Source organism: Myotis brandtii, unplaced genomic scaffold, assembly GCF_000412655.1.
Source record: "Myotis brandtii unplaced genomic scaffold, ASM41265v1 scaffold226, whole genome shotgun sequence".
Taxonomy (NCBI): Eukaryota; Metazoa; Chordata; class Mammalia; order Chiroptera; family Vespertilionidae; genus Myotis; species Myotis brandtii.
Window position 1 is genome coordinate 665877 of NW_005358478.1, and position 18072 is coordinate 683948.

Below are 18072 nucleotides of genomic sequence, written 5' to 3' on the forward strand. Positions count from 1 at the left end.
CCCAACTATCCCCCTTGCCGACCTGGTCACCCCATGCAGCCTGCTGTTCAGTCGTTTGGTCATCCCTCATTAACCCCCCCTGCCAGCCTGGTCGCCCCCGCAGCCTACTGTTGGTCATTACTGTTACTGTGACAGTGTCCCCGACAATTTGCATATTCCTCTATTATTAGTATAAATTATTATTATGGTAACATGTATGGCATTAACCAGGAACTAATGTTAATGTTCAAACAAACACAACTTTTGTTACACGTAGTTATGCCTAAAATAGGTTGAGAATGATAAGAGCTATCTGTAGAAAATGTTGTATGTAGTTGTAGGTCCAAGCTAGTCACCCGAGCCTACCACTAAGCCTGTCGCTGACTTGCTTCAACACTTACCATAAACCTTGTATCATTTTTGAAATTGAAAGTATATCTTGTAAAAGTAGTAATTACTGTACTTCATGGACCTTCAGGTCAAATTCTTGAGTGTTTAAACCACTAATGCCAAGGATCTGCTCTACTTCAAAGAATAACACTTGGATATTACACTCTTGTTACAATTTGGATTTTAGGTTATTAGACATAATTCTTTTGAATGTTCAAGTACTCGTGGCAGTTTGTCCATCCTACCATGTGGACATAGTTCAGTTTTCTGTAAATCACTTTTTAACTTAATCCAAGGAGCTGTTTAAAACAGGATATATATATGTTATGCCTTGATTATTGCAGGATAGGTTATCCTGCTAGAGAACCATTGTTTTCTTCTTGCTCTTTGTCTTATTTTTTTTCCAGGGAAAGGTGGGGGTGGTGGTATTTGTTGAGGGATTTTATATATAAAGGACTTCATTTTATAAATTAATGTTCAGATACTTTTCAATTCACAGGCATTTACTTCTCTTAGAAATACAGAATGTACCAGTAACATTTGTTATGTGCTATTATAGATCATAGTACTAGACTGGATGACTACGACAAATTTGAAGACTTTTTTTTAACAAGGCAACATGCCATTTTTTTCTGGGATTGATAGTGTGGTTGTATCGATGCCTCTTTTCTAAACTGCCTCACTAGGGGGCATTATGGCATACCAGAAAGAGACCGTGGGCTTCAGAGTTTTAAATATCTGGATTCCAGTTGACCTTTTACAGCAAGCTTGTCAAACTCAAAGGCTAACACGGGCCAAATAAACAAGGTTTAAGTTTATGTGGACAGCAAAAAAACAAAAGCTTCAATTTTCTTAGAAACGTCGGCTTATTTCTATAGAGACATGCTGAATACAAAGGGCTGAAATAAATGAGTAATCGTTTACATAAAATAATAGAACATTTTAATAAAATTTAATATTTTTTCTTGAACATTAACTTACCAGACACCGAATAATTACGCAAATTAATAAGCGTAACTCAAATAAACCTATTTTTCTTGTTCTGAAAGTGATATATTTCCTGTTGCACACACCAAACAAGTCAGTCCAAGACTAATGATGTGGTGATCGGCTGCTAAAATATTCGCTGCTAGTTTTAGTGGAGAGAATGGTGTGCCTGTGCATAAGGCACGTAAGGGAAATGAATGCAACATGATTATAGTCATCAGTCATTAGCGAACGTTGTAGTTCGTTATTAATAATTATGTATAACAGGATATTGTAAAACTTCAGTTACAACATTTTTATCAAAATGTCTTATGTATCATTATATTGGCTGGGCCGCAAAAATATTCGTTGTCGTATATTATATTGGCTGGGCCGCAAAAATATTCGTTGTGGGCCACATGCGGTCTACGGGCCGCAAGTTTGACAAGCTTGTTTTACAGAGTACTTGGGAATACCTAAGCCTTAGTTTTCTCGTTTTATTTTATCAGTGAAATCAAGATAGTGATAACCTCTAAGGTTTTTATGCAGGCTAAGTTCACTGAGTTAACACAGAGAGCCCCTGGTACTGAGACAGCAGATGTACAGTAAATGGTAGCAGTTTAATTTTTGATGTTTTCCCCTTCATTCACAGATGTTTACATCAATCTTTAATATTTTAGGATGGTATTTATTGGCCATCTACTTCTTTAAAATTTTTCAAAGGAAATGGAAGGTGTAAGGTTTTTGAAAAATGATTAATGGACATATTTCAACTTTAGAATGTATGCATAAAACAGACTTTATTCCAATAAAAATTAAGTGACAGGATTATGTTACATAGTAAATTATTCCTGTTTGCAAATAATATATTGGTCTGTTTTCCTATAGGATTTAATCTTGTTTGAGGTTACCTCGATTTTCTAAGCCACATCAAGTAACAGAATCAAGGCCATTTCATTTTTTCGCAGGGAAGGTGTTTGTTTGCCAGTGGCAGTCCATTCGAGCCGGTGAAACTAAGTGACGGGCGAGTGTTCACGCCAGGCCAAGGCAACAATGCGTATATTTTCCCAGGTAAATGTCACCATTGTGTATGTTTCAGAGTAATCATTAATGAAATTCTTTAGAGTTTAAGATTAAAATGAACGATGGAATTTACAGGATTTTGGTATGAATGCACAGGGAAACTCAAGAAATTCAGCAGATCCAACTTGCTCTATTTCCTCTGAAAATGTATTTATTCATACAGGGGTAGGCAAAAGTAGGTTTACAGTTGTAATTCAACAGATAAATAATTCAACAATTACAGTTGTGAGTATGCGAAACATAGTTTATTCTTGTATTATTATTTAATTATTTTATTATTTTCCAAATAAGCAACTGTAAACCTACTTTTGCCCCACCCATGTAAGAAGATAGTCATTTCTGCCCCAGACATTTAAATAACTGCATTAAATGTAGATGGACCAGTTACTCTTCTTTAAAATTTTCTATATTTTTCAGAGGCTGGATTAAAATAAGGAAGCTATTAACCATCTGATCTTCCCATCCTCCTCACTCTATTGGGATAGTCTTTGAATAGTTTAAAACAAAATTTCTAGACTTTGAGCCAACAGACATAGTTGAGGACAGAGGTGCCAGAAAGTGGGAGATTAAAAGCCAGATCACTCAATAGTGACAGAGTAGGCAAGCCCCATCCTTGTGTTCATAGCTAACAATCATTTTTTAGTTCCGAACCCTTGCATATGAGAAACAGTCAAAGATTACTGCCCAGCTGGCGTGGCTCAGTGATTGAGCATCGACCTATGAACCCGGAGGTCATGGTTCAATTCCTGGTCAGGGCACATGCCCGGGTTGTGGGCTCCATCCCCAGTCAGGGCATGCAGGAGGCAACCAGTCAGTGATTCTCATCATTGATGTTTCTATCTCTCTCCCTCTCCCTTCCTCTCTCTATGAAATCAATAAAATATATATATATTTTAAAAGATTACTAGTCCTATGTGGGAAGAAGGAAAATTAAAAACTATCAATATCATCATGGAGACAAATGATTGCATCTCTGAAACAAGACTTATTTTTTAAAATTATAAAACAAAAATAAAGTTTTGAAAATGAAATTTTAGTAGCAGAAGGATTAGATGAAAAAGTTGAGGAAGTCACCTAGAAATAGAGCAAAGAACAGATAGAAATAGAGGAGAGGATTAGAGGAATAGTCTACGAGGTACAATAGCAGGAAATAGAAATTTCAGGAAGAGAGCACAGGATCACGGGCGGAAGGGCATTATCAAAAGCTTTATGAACATTTCCCCAAACGGAAAGATTCAAGTTTCCAGATAGGAAAGGCCTGCCCACTGTGTGCCAAACACCTCAGTGAAAATGATGCACCTCAGGGCAGATCATGAAATTACAGAACATTAGCCACACACACAAACATAGCCTACATACCTCCAGAGAGGAAGTTAAAAGATAATCACTGAAAAAGTACCTGGGATCACATTGGCACTGGATCATCACCAATAATGCTGGAAGCTTATTTCTAAACTAGAATTCTAAACTCAAACTATCAAAATGGAAAGTAGGAAAAGAAGAAAAAGAAAAAGATGGTTGAGGAATGTAAGAATTCAATGTAAGATTTCAAAAAATATACCTCCCATGTACTGTTTTTCAGAAAACTACAGGAGAATATATGCTAACAGGAAGAGGTAGTAACAAAAAACTAGGAAGAAGTGGGATTTAGGAAATAAACTCAACTTAGAAGCAAAGGGAATCCCGATGATAGAGGGATTTTCCAGCATGACAACTCCATATCTGAAGTGGATTGCAGCCAGATCACATTTATTCTAGAGGATGAAATGAGAGACTACATGAGGTAGCTGAAATATTAGAAGAAAATTAGACAAGTGAATGAATGTTTTGTCATGAAGCTATTTCAAATTCCAAAAAACCACTAAAGTCAAGAAAAAAATAGGATAGTAACTTTAGGGAAAACAAAGTTATACAGAAGAGGAAAAGTCATGATACAGTGTTAGTGGATAGCTCAGCTGTGAATAGCATTTATGAAGTCATAATAAACACTGAATGTTCATTCAATCAAAATGATGGGAAGAAGAAAAAAGGCTGGAAATGTGACAGAAAGCTAACTACTTATTTCCCACAGGAAGGAAGCAGTGATATTTAAAACTCAGAAGTCAGTCAGAACTCTAAGCAAGCTGTGTAAGAGTGAGAAATGAATATTGAAACAATCAGCTAAAAGAATTGCAAGTAGTTGTCTCTGTAGAGCAAGAAACGGAGGGTTGGAGGTGTGTGGGAATAGTGTTTACTGTAAAAAGTGTCGATAAATTGTATGCATTTGTAATTTTGGTAAATGTAAAAACAATATTGAGGAAAGCTATTTGATATTTTCTAAAATATTTTTTCTGGTAAATAAGAATTATAGTGGTTAATAAAGATCATTGGATTTTATCTCTCAGATTTTTGTGATTATTTTCTTGGCTGCTTGGGTTTTTTTTGGAGAGGGTATTCGGAGTGGGGATGGCTTGCCATTCACTTGCTTTAAATCTGGGAATTTATTTGGCTCCTTTCACAATTTGAAAAGTGACCTTACTAAATAAACTGTTTAAACTGTATTCTAGGAGTGGCTTTAGCTGTTATTCTCTGTCACACCCGGCATATTAGTGACCATGTTTTCCTAGAAGCTGCAAAGGTAATTATTTTTAATATTGTATAGTTATTTTATAAAGGATGAATTATAAAGATTAAAAGCAGAAAGGAAAAGAGAAGGGGTTAAATCTGCCTTATGAATGTAAAGGAAGTTACTCACCCATTGCTCTTTGGATTTGCCCATCTACTTTTGCATAAAATTATTTTTTAGCATGATTTTTCACATGTGTGATGGTAAGCTATGAATCCTTTTGTATATATAATACATCTATACCTGTATTATATGTATCTGAAAGTAACATATTGTGACAGCATAGATAAAATATAACTCCTTGTGAGTTTTTAATGAACAATTACAGATTTATTTGGAATAATTGCAACTCCAAACTTGGCAGTATGAGTTTTGAAGAACTCACATTAATACAAATATTAATGTCTATTTTCATAGTAGCTGTTGTAATTATACCAAACTCTGTATGTTAAGTAGAATATATTAATAAGTCTTTAAATCTGGTTATTTCTTTATTATTTAGTAGTGAACAGTTTTAATTTCTGAAGTAGTTTAAGTGTATTCCTGCTAGAAATAGGAGAATTATATTATCTGTATTTCTGCTCCTCAACCCTTTCTGTGTTTCAGTAGGTCTTTATTATGCTGTGTTATTTAAACAAACAAACATAAAGTTCTCTTTTTCTCTTTAGGCACTGACAAGTCAATTGACGGATAAAGAGCTAGCTCAAGGGAGACTTTATCCCCCTTTTTCCAATATTCAGGAAGTTTCCATTAACATTGCTATTAAAGTAAGTAATAGTTTATACCTCTTCACATAAAATTTAATAGAATTTTCTTATGTAAGTAACACAAGTTTATTAAAGAAAAGTTTGAAACATTTAGTGCAAAGAAGAGATTTTAGTTCACCCATATTCTACCAGAATATAACCCACATTGTTATTTTGAGTTTGTTGCCTTCTAGTCTTTTTAAGCACACACATGCCCAGTCACCAGTACCTATTTTTATAATTGGGTTGTCACTGCACTTTTTCCCACTTAATGTATTATAAGTCTTTTCCCTTGTTAATCAATAATAATTCTCTTTTTGTTATTATGTCATAATTAGTTTAACCATTTCTCTTTGGACATTTAAGTGTTTTTCATTTTGTTAGAAATAATATTGTAGTGAACATCCTCAGATAAGTCTTTATGTGCATTTGTGATTGTTTTTCCTTAAGATAAATTTCTAATCATAAGGACGAACAGTGTTAACACACTAAGGCTACTGATTCATATTGCCAAATATTTCTTCAGAAAAAAGTACTGATTTACATAGTACCTATTAGATATGAGTGTATTTGTTTTCCCCACACCTTTGCCCATACTTAGAATTATTATTTTTAAATCTTATATATTTAATAGATGAAAATTATCTTATTTTTATTTAAAGCACTTATTTTATTATTAGATTGAAGAATATTTTGTGTTTATTGAGCAATCATACTTTTTTGTGAACTGCCTATTCATGGCCTGTGCTTGTTTGTATGTTATATGTCTTTCTACCTTTTTTTAAAATATATTTTTATTGATCTCAGAGAGGAAGGAAGGAAGAGAGAGAGAGAGATAGAAATATCAATGATGAGAGAGAATCATTGATCGGCTGCCTCCTGCACGCCCCACACTGAGGATCAAGCCCAAAACCCGGGCACCTGCCCTGACCGGGAATCAAATCATGACCTCCTGCTTCTTAGGTCTACACTCACCACTGAGCCATGCCAGCCAGCTCTTTCCACTTTCTGATACTGGCTTATGAGAGCTCTTTATTAAGGACTAAAGGTTGGATGCATGAAATTCAGGCAAGGGGCTCAGCCCTCACAGTCCCAGCTGCCCCAGCCAGCTCTCGCAGCCCCAGCTTCGTCCGGAAGGTCTTCTGGATGGTCATTCTGCTGTTTGTTTAATTAGCATATTAGCTCTTTATTATATAGGATAGTGATCCTTCTGTTTGCTGTGGTGCAGGTGTTGTCCCATTGTCATTATTCTAAACTTAGAATTGTTTTATGTACCATTTTTCAAAAGCTTTTTCATGAAATTATCTGTTAATTTATAGGTTGTTTCTCATCTTTTGTGAGTGTTAATGCCTTCTCCCACTCCAAAATTATATAAATATCTACCTGTGTTTTCTAATAACATAAAACTTTTTAATCACATAGGTTTATTTTAGTGTATGTTGTGAGACAGAAACTTTTTCTTTGAGTAGGTAACCAGTTGTTTCACCATCAGTTGATCAAGACTACTGCTTTTATTAGTATAAAATGTTTTAATCTGTTACTAGGAATCTGTTCCTAACCATATTTATCTATCATTATGCACTGTTTTAATTATTATAATATGTATAGAGTATATTATTTGATACTATATATTTTCTGACATTATGGTTTTTCAGTATTGTCTGTTCTCAACTGTTTATTCTTTTGGATGAATTTTTATATCAGTCCTTTGAGTTTAAAGAAAACCCTGCAACTATGTATACAACTATGTCATATTTATAAATTAAATAGGTAAAATTGAGTCTTTCAGTATTGACAAATCCCCATTCAGTCTCTCTCTCCACTCAAGGTTTTTTGGGTTTAAGTCTTTCAATATAATTCTGTTGTTTTCTTCACCTAAATGTGGCATGTCTCTTATTATTTTCCTAGATATTTAAATTTTTTTCTAAATAAGATTCCTCGCTGGTCATTTCTGTTATATAATCTTATTTACTTTTCAGGTTACAGAATACCTGTATGCTAATAAAATGGCTTTCCGATACCCAGAACCTGAGGACAAGGCCAAGTATGTTAGAGAAAGAATATGGCGAAGTGAATATGACTCCATGCTGCCAGATATGTATGAATGGCCAGAATCTGGACAAAACCCTCCCGTGCTACCAGAATAGAAGCGCCCACAAATAAATATTGTCCGTGCTTCAGGGAACCCCTCTTTTCAGACAAAAATATAATGTTCTCAAATTTATGGGGGTTTTTTTTCTGTGTTTTATTGTCCCCCACTGCTTTGCCAGACTTATTTTTCCCATGAATCTACACTTCTGTGTGGGTAGATGTGTCGACTACATTGTTAATGCCCACTGGCACCCTGCCACCAAATAGCCATAATGCGTTCATTCTGATTTGTAGCTTATACCACATCAAAGAGATGTTAAAAATATATTTTGAACGTCTTCACCTATGCTCTTGATCACACTTGCCCAAGAATTTGCTATTTACTATTATCTATATATATAAAAGCCTAAGCGACCGAATGACAAGTTGAACGGTTGCTATGATGTGCACTGACCACCACGGGGCAGATGCTCAGCACAGGAGCTGCCCCCTGGTCGTCAGTGCACTCCCACAGCCAATCTCCTGCAGCCAGCCAACATCCCATGGCCCCTCCCCTTGGCCGGCCAACCTCCCTCGGCCCCTCCCTCCAGCCAACCTCCTACAGCCCGATAGGCCCCAATCACCAGCCAGGCCAAGGGACCCACCTGTGCATGAATTTGTGCACTGGGCCTCTAGTAGGTAATAATCTTTCACTGAGCTCTTTTGAGGGCTACTAATATACTAACTGACTTCTGTGGAGATGAGCACACAGTATGAGGGAAAAGCCAAATTTAACCAAATTCTAAGGATAAATTGTCTATCTAAAATGTTTTTATTTATTTCTTCCTCATGCTCTGAAATTCCTCTCCAGTATATAGAGTTAGAGAAATATGAAAAATATACCCTGTTATTTATTTCCTAAAACTAAATTAAGGCTTTACTATAACATTGTAAGAGAGAAATGGAAACTACTGCTGCCTTTAGACAAATAAAAAAAATAGTCATTGAGCCTGTAATAACGTCAACATTAAAACACTTAAAAAGTCATTGTTTTTAACAGTGTATAAAAATCATAGTGTAACTTTTTATTTAATAAAGATAATAATTTCAATTTAATTGCTTCAATTATGCTATTTTATTGCTCAGGTAGAAACTTAGCTTTGCGTATTATGAAAAACACATATTTTCATCATCTTAATTTTGAGATGATTCTAAGGAGGGGGGTATAAGATGCATAAATTATGATTAACATCATGACTTTTAACAAATTAGTCAGATGTTTCACATCTAAATTGAGTCATATTTAACTGAAGAAGTCATACCCCTCTTTCAATAGTGATGCTCTACTTGAGATAATTTTGGAATATTCATTCCTACGAGACATTCCTTTGAATATCATTAGTGACAATTCTTTCTCCATTAAAAATGAATTTAATTTTTTTAAGCCATCAAAATTAATTTAGAGCCAAGTGGGATAAATAAGGTAGGTGTTCAGACCGTTTTTAATAGTCCATTTTCATGCCATTTTCAACCCAGTAAAATGGATAATAATTGACTAGTGAGACCAGTTTTTTGTGTGGCTTACAAACTGGAGAGTTCTAAAGGAAAATCCAGAATCATTTTAAGAAGTAGTAGTATGGCTATATATGTGCCTAACACAGTTGCTTTGAAGGAACTAAATTTTTAAATGCTCATTCTACAATATTACTACAAAAAAGTATTCACAACTACTTAGCATGCACATTAATTGACATTTCTCCCCACAGTCCTTGAAATGGTAAATATAACATTCTGTAGAGAAAAAAGGGATTTGTATTTATTTTCATATTTTCCTCTACCTATAGCCAGAGATTAATTCACAATAATTTTGAGTAAATTCTTCATTTTAAGAATGCTCAAAATGTCATCGCCATTTAAAATATGGGGAAATGCAAATCTGTTCATTTGTTTAACAGTCAGAAGTCTGTTACATAAATCTGTTTCATAAAATAAGCAACTAGGTCACAATTTGTTTCTTTTAATTAAATATGAAAGGTTTATGTTTTTCATACTACCTTTGTCAAAACACAATCACTCCCAAAAATATTCTCTGAAATCTTGATTTTAGTTTAACATTATAAATATTACAAACCTGATTTGTGCTTGCTGAAGGTAGGAACACATGTTGAATTTTACTTAGTAATTTGACTAAGATGTTCACTTATTAATATCTCTAGTACCGGTCTCATGGGAATTATCAGTATTTCAAGGGAAAAAAAACAAGGCCAAATAGCATATTGCTTTTTTAAATAAGAAATCTTATATGTATATATTTCTAAGCTACTTAATTCTCATTATGTATTATTTACCAACCAGTATTTTTTAATAAGTATTGGATGTAAAGTAATGAAACCATTTTTAATATTAAAGCTAAGAAAATACAGGCAAGAATTCTCATCATGGTGGGAGGGGGGTGGCATAATGGCATCAAATTAGAAAATAAGCTGAAACATTTGATTTCTATGGAAACATTTACCTAGAAAGGGGGTAATTGTTTTTGAAAAACAGGAATGGAGAGTCATTTTAATTCTTTTGAGTAAAGAAATTCTGTAGATTAGCCTGTCAGAAATGATTGAATAGGAAAAAGTGATTACACATTTTTCTAATCTGGCAGTACCACCTGTGGTGTGAAACAAATTGGATAAATAGAGTAAGGTTTATTGACGATAATGGGGAAAGTGTTAAAGATTTTGGTTAAAACCTTTCTAAAGGATGGATTCTTACCCAGAAAGTTGCCTCAGAATCACTGCGAAGCTTCTTTAAGAAGCTTCTTTAAAATGCGGAGGCCTCTGTCCCCTCCTCTAGGCCCCGGGACCCCCTGGGCAGAGTCGTGGCAGGTGTGTTCTCAGCGCACACTTCCCCTGCCCTCCCTGTCACTGCCTTAAAGCAGGTTGTCTGAGTCTCCTGGAGAGCTGGCCCATTCCTCCTGTGGATGCCCTGGGTCTGGGGTGGGGCCCAAGATTCTGCACTTCTGACGAGCTCCCTGGTGATGCCCGGTGATGCCCATACTGCTGGCACAGAGAGGGCCCGAATGGCATTGCTCCAGAGTCCTAGGTGGTGTGCATTTTGAGTTCAGTGCTCATAGAGTATGTACTGCACATGAAAAAGATGACAAATTGTGTTCTTACAAAGAATTGGGTCCACCTATTTCTGTTACGTATAGTTTTTAAAGGATGTTTATAAGAGCAAAAATTAATACAGAACTTTTAAACATTTTTCTGAAAAGGCATAACTTGAATACTGTTTAATTTCAAATTATTGATTTTACATGTACTTATTAAAACCTAGCAACCAATTTTCATTTATAAAAGATTAGCCATCAAATGAATCTTCGTTTATTCTCTATTTTTGGTTGTCTCATGCTATGACTTAACCCTATCCTTTGTCTTTTCTTTCTCTAAATTATCAGCATCTGGAGAAATAAGATTTTGCATTCTCCTTTGCAAAGGAGTTACTAGCAAATTAATACCAACGCATAATCATTATTAAGGGGTGTGGGGCATTATTTACTGCTGAGAGATAACTAAGAAAGCCCAAAGGGGATGATAGGGGAATAGGAAAAGCCTTACTTTAGAAAAAAATACTTCATCCAAATGCTTCTCTAGCTTTTTTCCTAAACCCATTCAGTATCCCCCAAAGATAATTTCTTCATACAGTTGAACAGCTCTAGTGTTCTGTTGAATTCACCAAAGTGGAATCATCTCTGTTGAGCATACATAATACATGAGAACATTAATATAAATCCCAATGCTCTCTACTAGGGTTCCATTTAAAGCAGTGGTTCTCAACCTTCTGGCCCTTTAAATATAGTTCCTCATGTTGTGACCCAACCATAAAATTATTTTCGTTGCTACTTCATAACTGTAATGTTGCTACTGTTATGAATCATAATGTAAATACCTGATAATGCAGGATGGTCTTAGGCAACCCCTGTGAAAGGGTCATTCGACCGCCAAAGGGGTCACGACCCACAGGTTGAGAACCACTGATAAAGGGACTGTCCTAATGAATGAAGTAGAACCAATGTCATATTTCCTTCCCAGGCAGGATCACACCTGTTCCAGTGCAGGCACATTGTGACTTCATAGAAAGTCACATTCTATCCGGCTCTCGACTGATTTGTGATTTGCAATTTGATGTGCATCTAAACATTAAAATGAAAGAAATCCTCTACAGACAAGCTAAATAAAGTAACATCCTTAATATTTAAAACAGTCAAGATAATTCATCTGCAGAAAATTTACCGCTCATCAGAAGTGAGCATAAGATGTTTCCATTAAACAAAGAAAAAAAAATGCTTTTGTTTCAAAATTTTAATAAATTCAACTGGGACTAATTAGGACATGACTCTTGGTGCCTAATTCCTTTAATCCTTGCCAGGAGTTACTCAGATAAACTAGTGATTAGATTTTAAAACAATAATTATTTTCCTTTCTTGGACAAGGAAAATTATGCTTCTCAAAGAGAAAAGTAAGCCCGTGTATGATACAAAAGGTGTTCCTAGTTCAATTGCATAAAATATACAAATGAAGGTAAATGACTTTGGGATGCTTTGCATCTTTTGCCAATAAACTTTCATATGGTTATTTAATCTTGCTTTTTTCAAATAAATACTTGCCACTTTGCTGTTTGGGAAGTTATCCCCACATTCAACATACTTTGTAAAGTTTTAAGACTAAGGAGAAATCTATTCCCCAGTTTTCAGTATGTTGTAGAAAAATTGTTTTCCCTTTCCTAATTTTAAGTGTTTATTCTAGCAAATCATTGATTCCTACGTAATCATTGAAATATCACCAACATGTTAGGTAAGCAGTTGGTGAATAATGATAAATACACTTTATGAATAGCACCTACTCTGTGCCGGGCATTGTTCTAAGTATCCTACATGCGTCATTATGTTTAATCTTCACAGTCACCTTTGTCACCCCACCTGTTCTAGAGAGAAGGCCTCCAGGCCAGGCTCTCAGAGCACAGGCTCTGAGCCTTAGCCCCTCTCAGGGAAGAAGGGCCTCTGTGCTAGATGATATTATCTGAATCTTAAATACCTTATCTTCAAGAATTGTTATTTCAGATGACAATCGTCACCTATTCTTTTTATGTATTTTATTTTATTGTTAATCCTCACCCGAGGATATTTTATCCCATTGATTTTCAGAGAGAGTGGAAGGGAGGGGGAGAGACAGAGAGAAACATTGATGTGTCTGGTTGCCTCCCACACACATCCTGACCAGGATCCGGGATCAAACCTACAACCCTTCAGTCTGAGGGCCAACACTAACCACTGTGCAACCAGCCTATTCTTATAAGATTAGTCTTAGGTCCTTTTTAATGCACTTTACCAGTTCATTTGATTTTTACTTTGTTCCCATTTATAACTCAAATACAATGTAAACATTAGTCTTCAGCACTTTAGGTATTGCATAGTAACATAAAAGATGTGGTTTTGAATATGATAAATTACAACATTCTCAGTAGCCAGTTCACTAACATCTTTTGATTTGGTCATCTTTACAGAACCACCAACTGCTATCACTTTGGGGCAAATTGGTTTCAGGAATCTGCCAAAGTCAATGTGAATTTGAATTGTAAAGTTTATTTTAAATGATATCTATTGTATTATATGCACATATATAACTTCTTTATTAAAAGGTGAGAACAGTTAGAAAGTACTAATATGTATGTTTGGAATAAAGAATTTCTGAAGAGACCAATTTTAGCTAAATATTTAACCAGGTAAAATTTTTGCCTAAGGATTTATTATCTAATGACCTTTAAAACTAACTGAAATTAAAACCATATTTTTGCAATTGATATTGTGTTAACTTACCCAGCTTTAATTATTGACTTCAAGGAAACCACAAGTTGCAAAAGTCACGGCTTAGTCTTTCTCACCTTTATATTTAAGATAAAGAGCCCAGCCGGTGTGGCTCAGTGGTTGAGCAGTGACCTCTGAACCAGGAGGTCACGGTTCAGGATTCCTGGTCAAGGGCACATGCCTGGGTTTCGGCTCAATCTCCAGTGGGGGGTGTGCAGGAGGCAGCTGATCAATGATTCTCTCTCATCACTGATGTTTCTATCCCTCTCCCTTCCTCTCTGAAATCAATAAAAAAATATTTTTTTAAAAAAGATAAAGAGATGGGATAGTCTTGCAGTAATTGCTTATGGGAATGCTAGTTAAGGGGAATGCCTTGTGTAGAGTAGTATATTATACCAGATCGACTTGTGACATGTGGTTCCAGGAATCAGTCTAAAAACTTCATAAAGATGTGAATTGTTTTTTCCCTTTCGTGATATATTGTAATGAGATGTGTGTATTTTCTTAATAAAATTTTCCTATACATAAAAAATGCATTATGACTTTGCTTTTATTGTTTTCAACTGTTTAAAATGTGACTGATTTTTTTTTTTTGCTTTTTATTGAATTTACTGGGGTGACATTGGTTAATAAAATTATATAGATTTCGGGTGTACAATTCTATAATACATCATCTGTATGTTGTATTATGTGTTCACCACCCCATGACCCTGTTTTTTTTTGTTGTTGTTGTTTGTTTTTGTTTGTTTTTTTAATATATTTTATTGATTTTTTACAGAGAGGAAGGGAGAGAGATAGAGAGCCAGAAACATCGATGAGAGAGAAACATCCATCAGCTGCCTCCTGCACATCCCCCACTGGGGATGTGCCCGCAACCCAGGTACATGCCCTTGACCGGAATCGAACCTGGGACCTTTCAGTCCACAGGCCAACGCTCTATCCACTGAGCCAAACCGGTTTTGGCCATAACCCTGTTTTTAAAGGCTCCTGTATATAAGGCACTTTTAAAACTTGGTATTATTAAACCTTAAAACACACACACACACATACACACACACACACCTCCCAGACTATTTGACCCCATGGGAATATATTGTTAGACTTAAATTCGTAAGTGGAGCACTAGTCGAGTTCATCTTTTTATTTCCTTTTTGTTCAGCTTCCTACTCTATTTCTCTCCTTATTTAATCATAGCAGTAAAGGAATTATTTCTCACCCCCAGCAGATATATATTCCAAGACCCTAATTATTAGAAGACTAAATCAGAAAGTACTCAGCATCACCTATGAAGCCGACCTGGCAAAAAATAGACCCTGAATCAGAACAGGCCTCTAGATCTAAGTCCCATGTGGTAGAAACACAGAGGACAGACGAACATGTTAAATGATACTGTGGAGGTACCATCAGCCAGTTTGGGAAATTCTACAGAACAAATGAATGACCCAGTTTCTTCCACAAATAAATGGCAAGAAAAAAGAGGAAGAAAAAAAACTATTAAGCTTAAAAAGAGACTTAAGAGACTTCAGCCAAATGCAATGTGTAATCCTTTGAATCCTGATTCAAACAAACCAACTACATACGAGATATTTGGGGATAATTAGGGAAATTTGAACATGATATTAATAAACTAGAGGCCTGTTGCACGAAGAGAGTCGTGCAATAGGTCTTCCTTCCCCTGGCTGCCGGCACCGGTTTTCCTCCGGCACCGGGACCCAGGCCTTTGGTCTGGCCGCAGTGAGGCTTGGCTTCTCCCCTCCGGCCACAGCGAGCCTCTTCAGTCATCTTCTTCAGTCTTCAGTCTTCAGTCTTCACTCTGGCCAGAGCCTTCAGTCTTCACTCCGTGCCTGCATATGCAAATTAACTGCCATCTTTGTTGGGTTAATTTGCATAGTCACTCTGGCTGGTGGGCGTAGCGGAATGACACCAATTTGCATGTTTCTATTTTATTAATATAGGTAAAAATGTCATAATAAATTAGATATTAAAGAATTATTGTTGCCCTAGCCGGCTTGGCTCAATGGCTAGAGCATCGGCCTGCGGACTGAGGGGTCCCGGGTTCGATTCCGGCCAAGGGCACATGCCTGGGTTGCGGGCTCGTTCCCCAGTGGGGGGTGTGCGGGAGGCGGCCAATGATTCTCTCTCATCATTGATTTTTCTATCTCTCTCTCCTCCCTTCCTCTCTGAAGTCAATAAAGAAATATATTAATTTTTTTTTTAAATAGAATTATTAACTTTCAGGTGAGATAACATTGTAATTATGTTTTTTAAAGAGCTTTTCAGTTTTTTACAATTTATATTTTAATTTTCTGACTTGAATAAATAAGCTTCAAAAGTTATGAGTTGAGCCCTAACCAGTTTGGCTCAGTGGATAGAGCGTCAGCCTGCGGACTGAAGGGTCCCAGGTTCGATTCTGGTCAAGAGCATGTACCTTGGTTGTGGGCACATCCCCAGTGGGGGGTATGCAGGAGGCAGCTGATCGATGTTTCTCTCTCATTGATGTTTCTAACTCTCTATCCCTCTCCCTGTAAAAAAATCAATAAAATATATTCAAAAAAAGTTATGAGTTGAGAGCCCTGGCCGGAGTGGGTCAGTGGAAAGCAACCGATCGATGTTTCTCTTTCTCTCCCTCTCCCTTTGTCTCTCTCTAAAACCAATAAAGTTATGAGTTGATCAGGCAAATTTGAACAGTAACTGGATTTGATGCTATTAAATTATTGTATTTTTATGATAATGATATTATAGTTGTATTTTTTAAGTCCTATCTTTTCTACTTATGCACTGGACTGCCTGCCATCATTATGTAGTGATGAAATTTTAAAAAAGGATCCTTAAATACTTACAGAATTATTTGTGGATAAAATGATATTGTACCTGGAATATGCTTTAAAATATTTCAGGGTTTTGTTGCTTTTGGAGGTGCATGGATTTTAGGTAAAAAAAAAAAAAAATGGACCACATGTTACTAACTATTGAAGGCGAGTGATGGTTATACCTAAACGGTTCACACAACATTTTCTCAACTTTTGTGTATGTATAAAATTGCCCATAATGGAAAATTTTAAAAGTGAACAAAATTTCTATCCACTATTTTCTAAAAATGTAATAACTTCTAAGGAGTTGTAGGAAGCTTTGATAGGTGGACAGGAACAAACCATGAACCTCTAGAATGGACAGGTTTATGGAAGGCACTGCTGTGGGGGACCCCAACTGAGCTGCCATCAAGAGCTAGCTGGAGAATGATCTAGTTCTTTTGAGCATTTCTTAGCTAAGCGAAGATCAGGATAACTACAGTTCAAGTTTTCTGCTACGTTCCATGTTTAATACTATACTAAATCAGTCTCAATGTGACCAATCCACCTTATTTTTCCATTACTACAACATTCAGTCTCAACCATTCTACAAGACCCAGCTCAAGTCCTACCTTTCTTAACTGATCTCATGGCTAGTGATCCTCCTTTTTCCATATTCTTATCACTCCTTTGGCTTGTCATTTGTTCCCTGATATTGTTAGTTGTTTCCTGATAACAGTTTTTCCCAATCTCAGTGTATGCTCCTAAAACCAGGGGCTATGACATATTTTTAAAATGCTCTCAGTATCAAAATAATACTATCCACAAAGTCGGAGCTCAATTAATACTCGAAGAAACAAAGGCTTTGAAGAGGCCAAAACGTGGATTACTTAATGGTTTATTGAGCAAAGCAGTGGGGTGGGGTGAGGTGGGGGAGAGGCCAGTGTTCTGGATTCCGCTCCCTGATACTTTCAAAACACCCCACATACATAGCTCCCCTATTGCTTATATTTGGCTACTGCATACTTTGACCACCTCGAGTATGTCGACCAAAAATCAGCGCATCTGGCACTGCCTGGGAGCTTGAAATACTTTTTCCAAATGCTAGAATTAACCAGAATGAGATCTGACCCCTAGCGGTTTGCACCACCCTGGACTTCCGCAGGCTGTGTGACACCTAAGTGAACACGCCCGCAGTGCTGGTGGCGGGTGCAGCTCGGCGGCTGCAGGTTCTAAGCAGGCCCTCCCGTGCGTTCCGGGACGGGCAGGTGGAGAAAGAGCCGAGGCTCACGATCCACGGTAATGCGATGTGAACTCGGGTTCAAAGCGCACTGCTTTTTCCTCTTCGGGCGCCTCCAGCTGAACGTTTTAGGTTTGGTGGCTGAAAGATTCGTCCCAAGGAAAGAAGGGAAATCACACAAACCTGTGCAAGAGCAAAGCATCGGGGACAACGCTCCTGTTTGAAAATATGACACAGAAAACAAAAAAACAGAACAGTAAACGTCTGCACTCGTGGCGCCCTGGTCCGCACGGGTTCCGCCACCATCCTGCCCAGCGCACCGGTGCGGGCCCCCCGGGCGGGCCAGGGGA

General features: G+C 36.7%; 1 protein-coding gene across 1 annotated transcript in view; it reads left to right on the forward strand.

Annotated features, from left to right (window-relative positions):
• ME2 (malic enzyme 2, NAD(+)-dependent, mitochondrial) overlaps positions 1-7993 on the forward strand; it is a 30437-nt gene extending 22444 nt beyond the window's left edge. Inside the window, exons 12-15 of the mRNA XM_005866255.2 lie at positions 2304-2406; positions 4965-5035; positions 5692-5790; positions 7749-7993. Of these exons, the coding sequence (XP_005866317.1) occupies positions 2304-2406; positions 4965-5035; positions 5692-5790; positions 7749-7916 (441 nt within the window). The 3' untranslated portion in view covers positions 7917-7993. The remainder of the gene's footprint in view (positions 1-2303; positions 2407-4964; positions 5036-5691; positions 5791-7748) is intronic.
• Positions 7994-18072: the final 10079 nt, after the last annotated feature.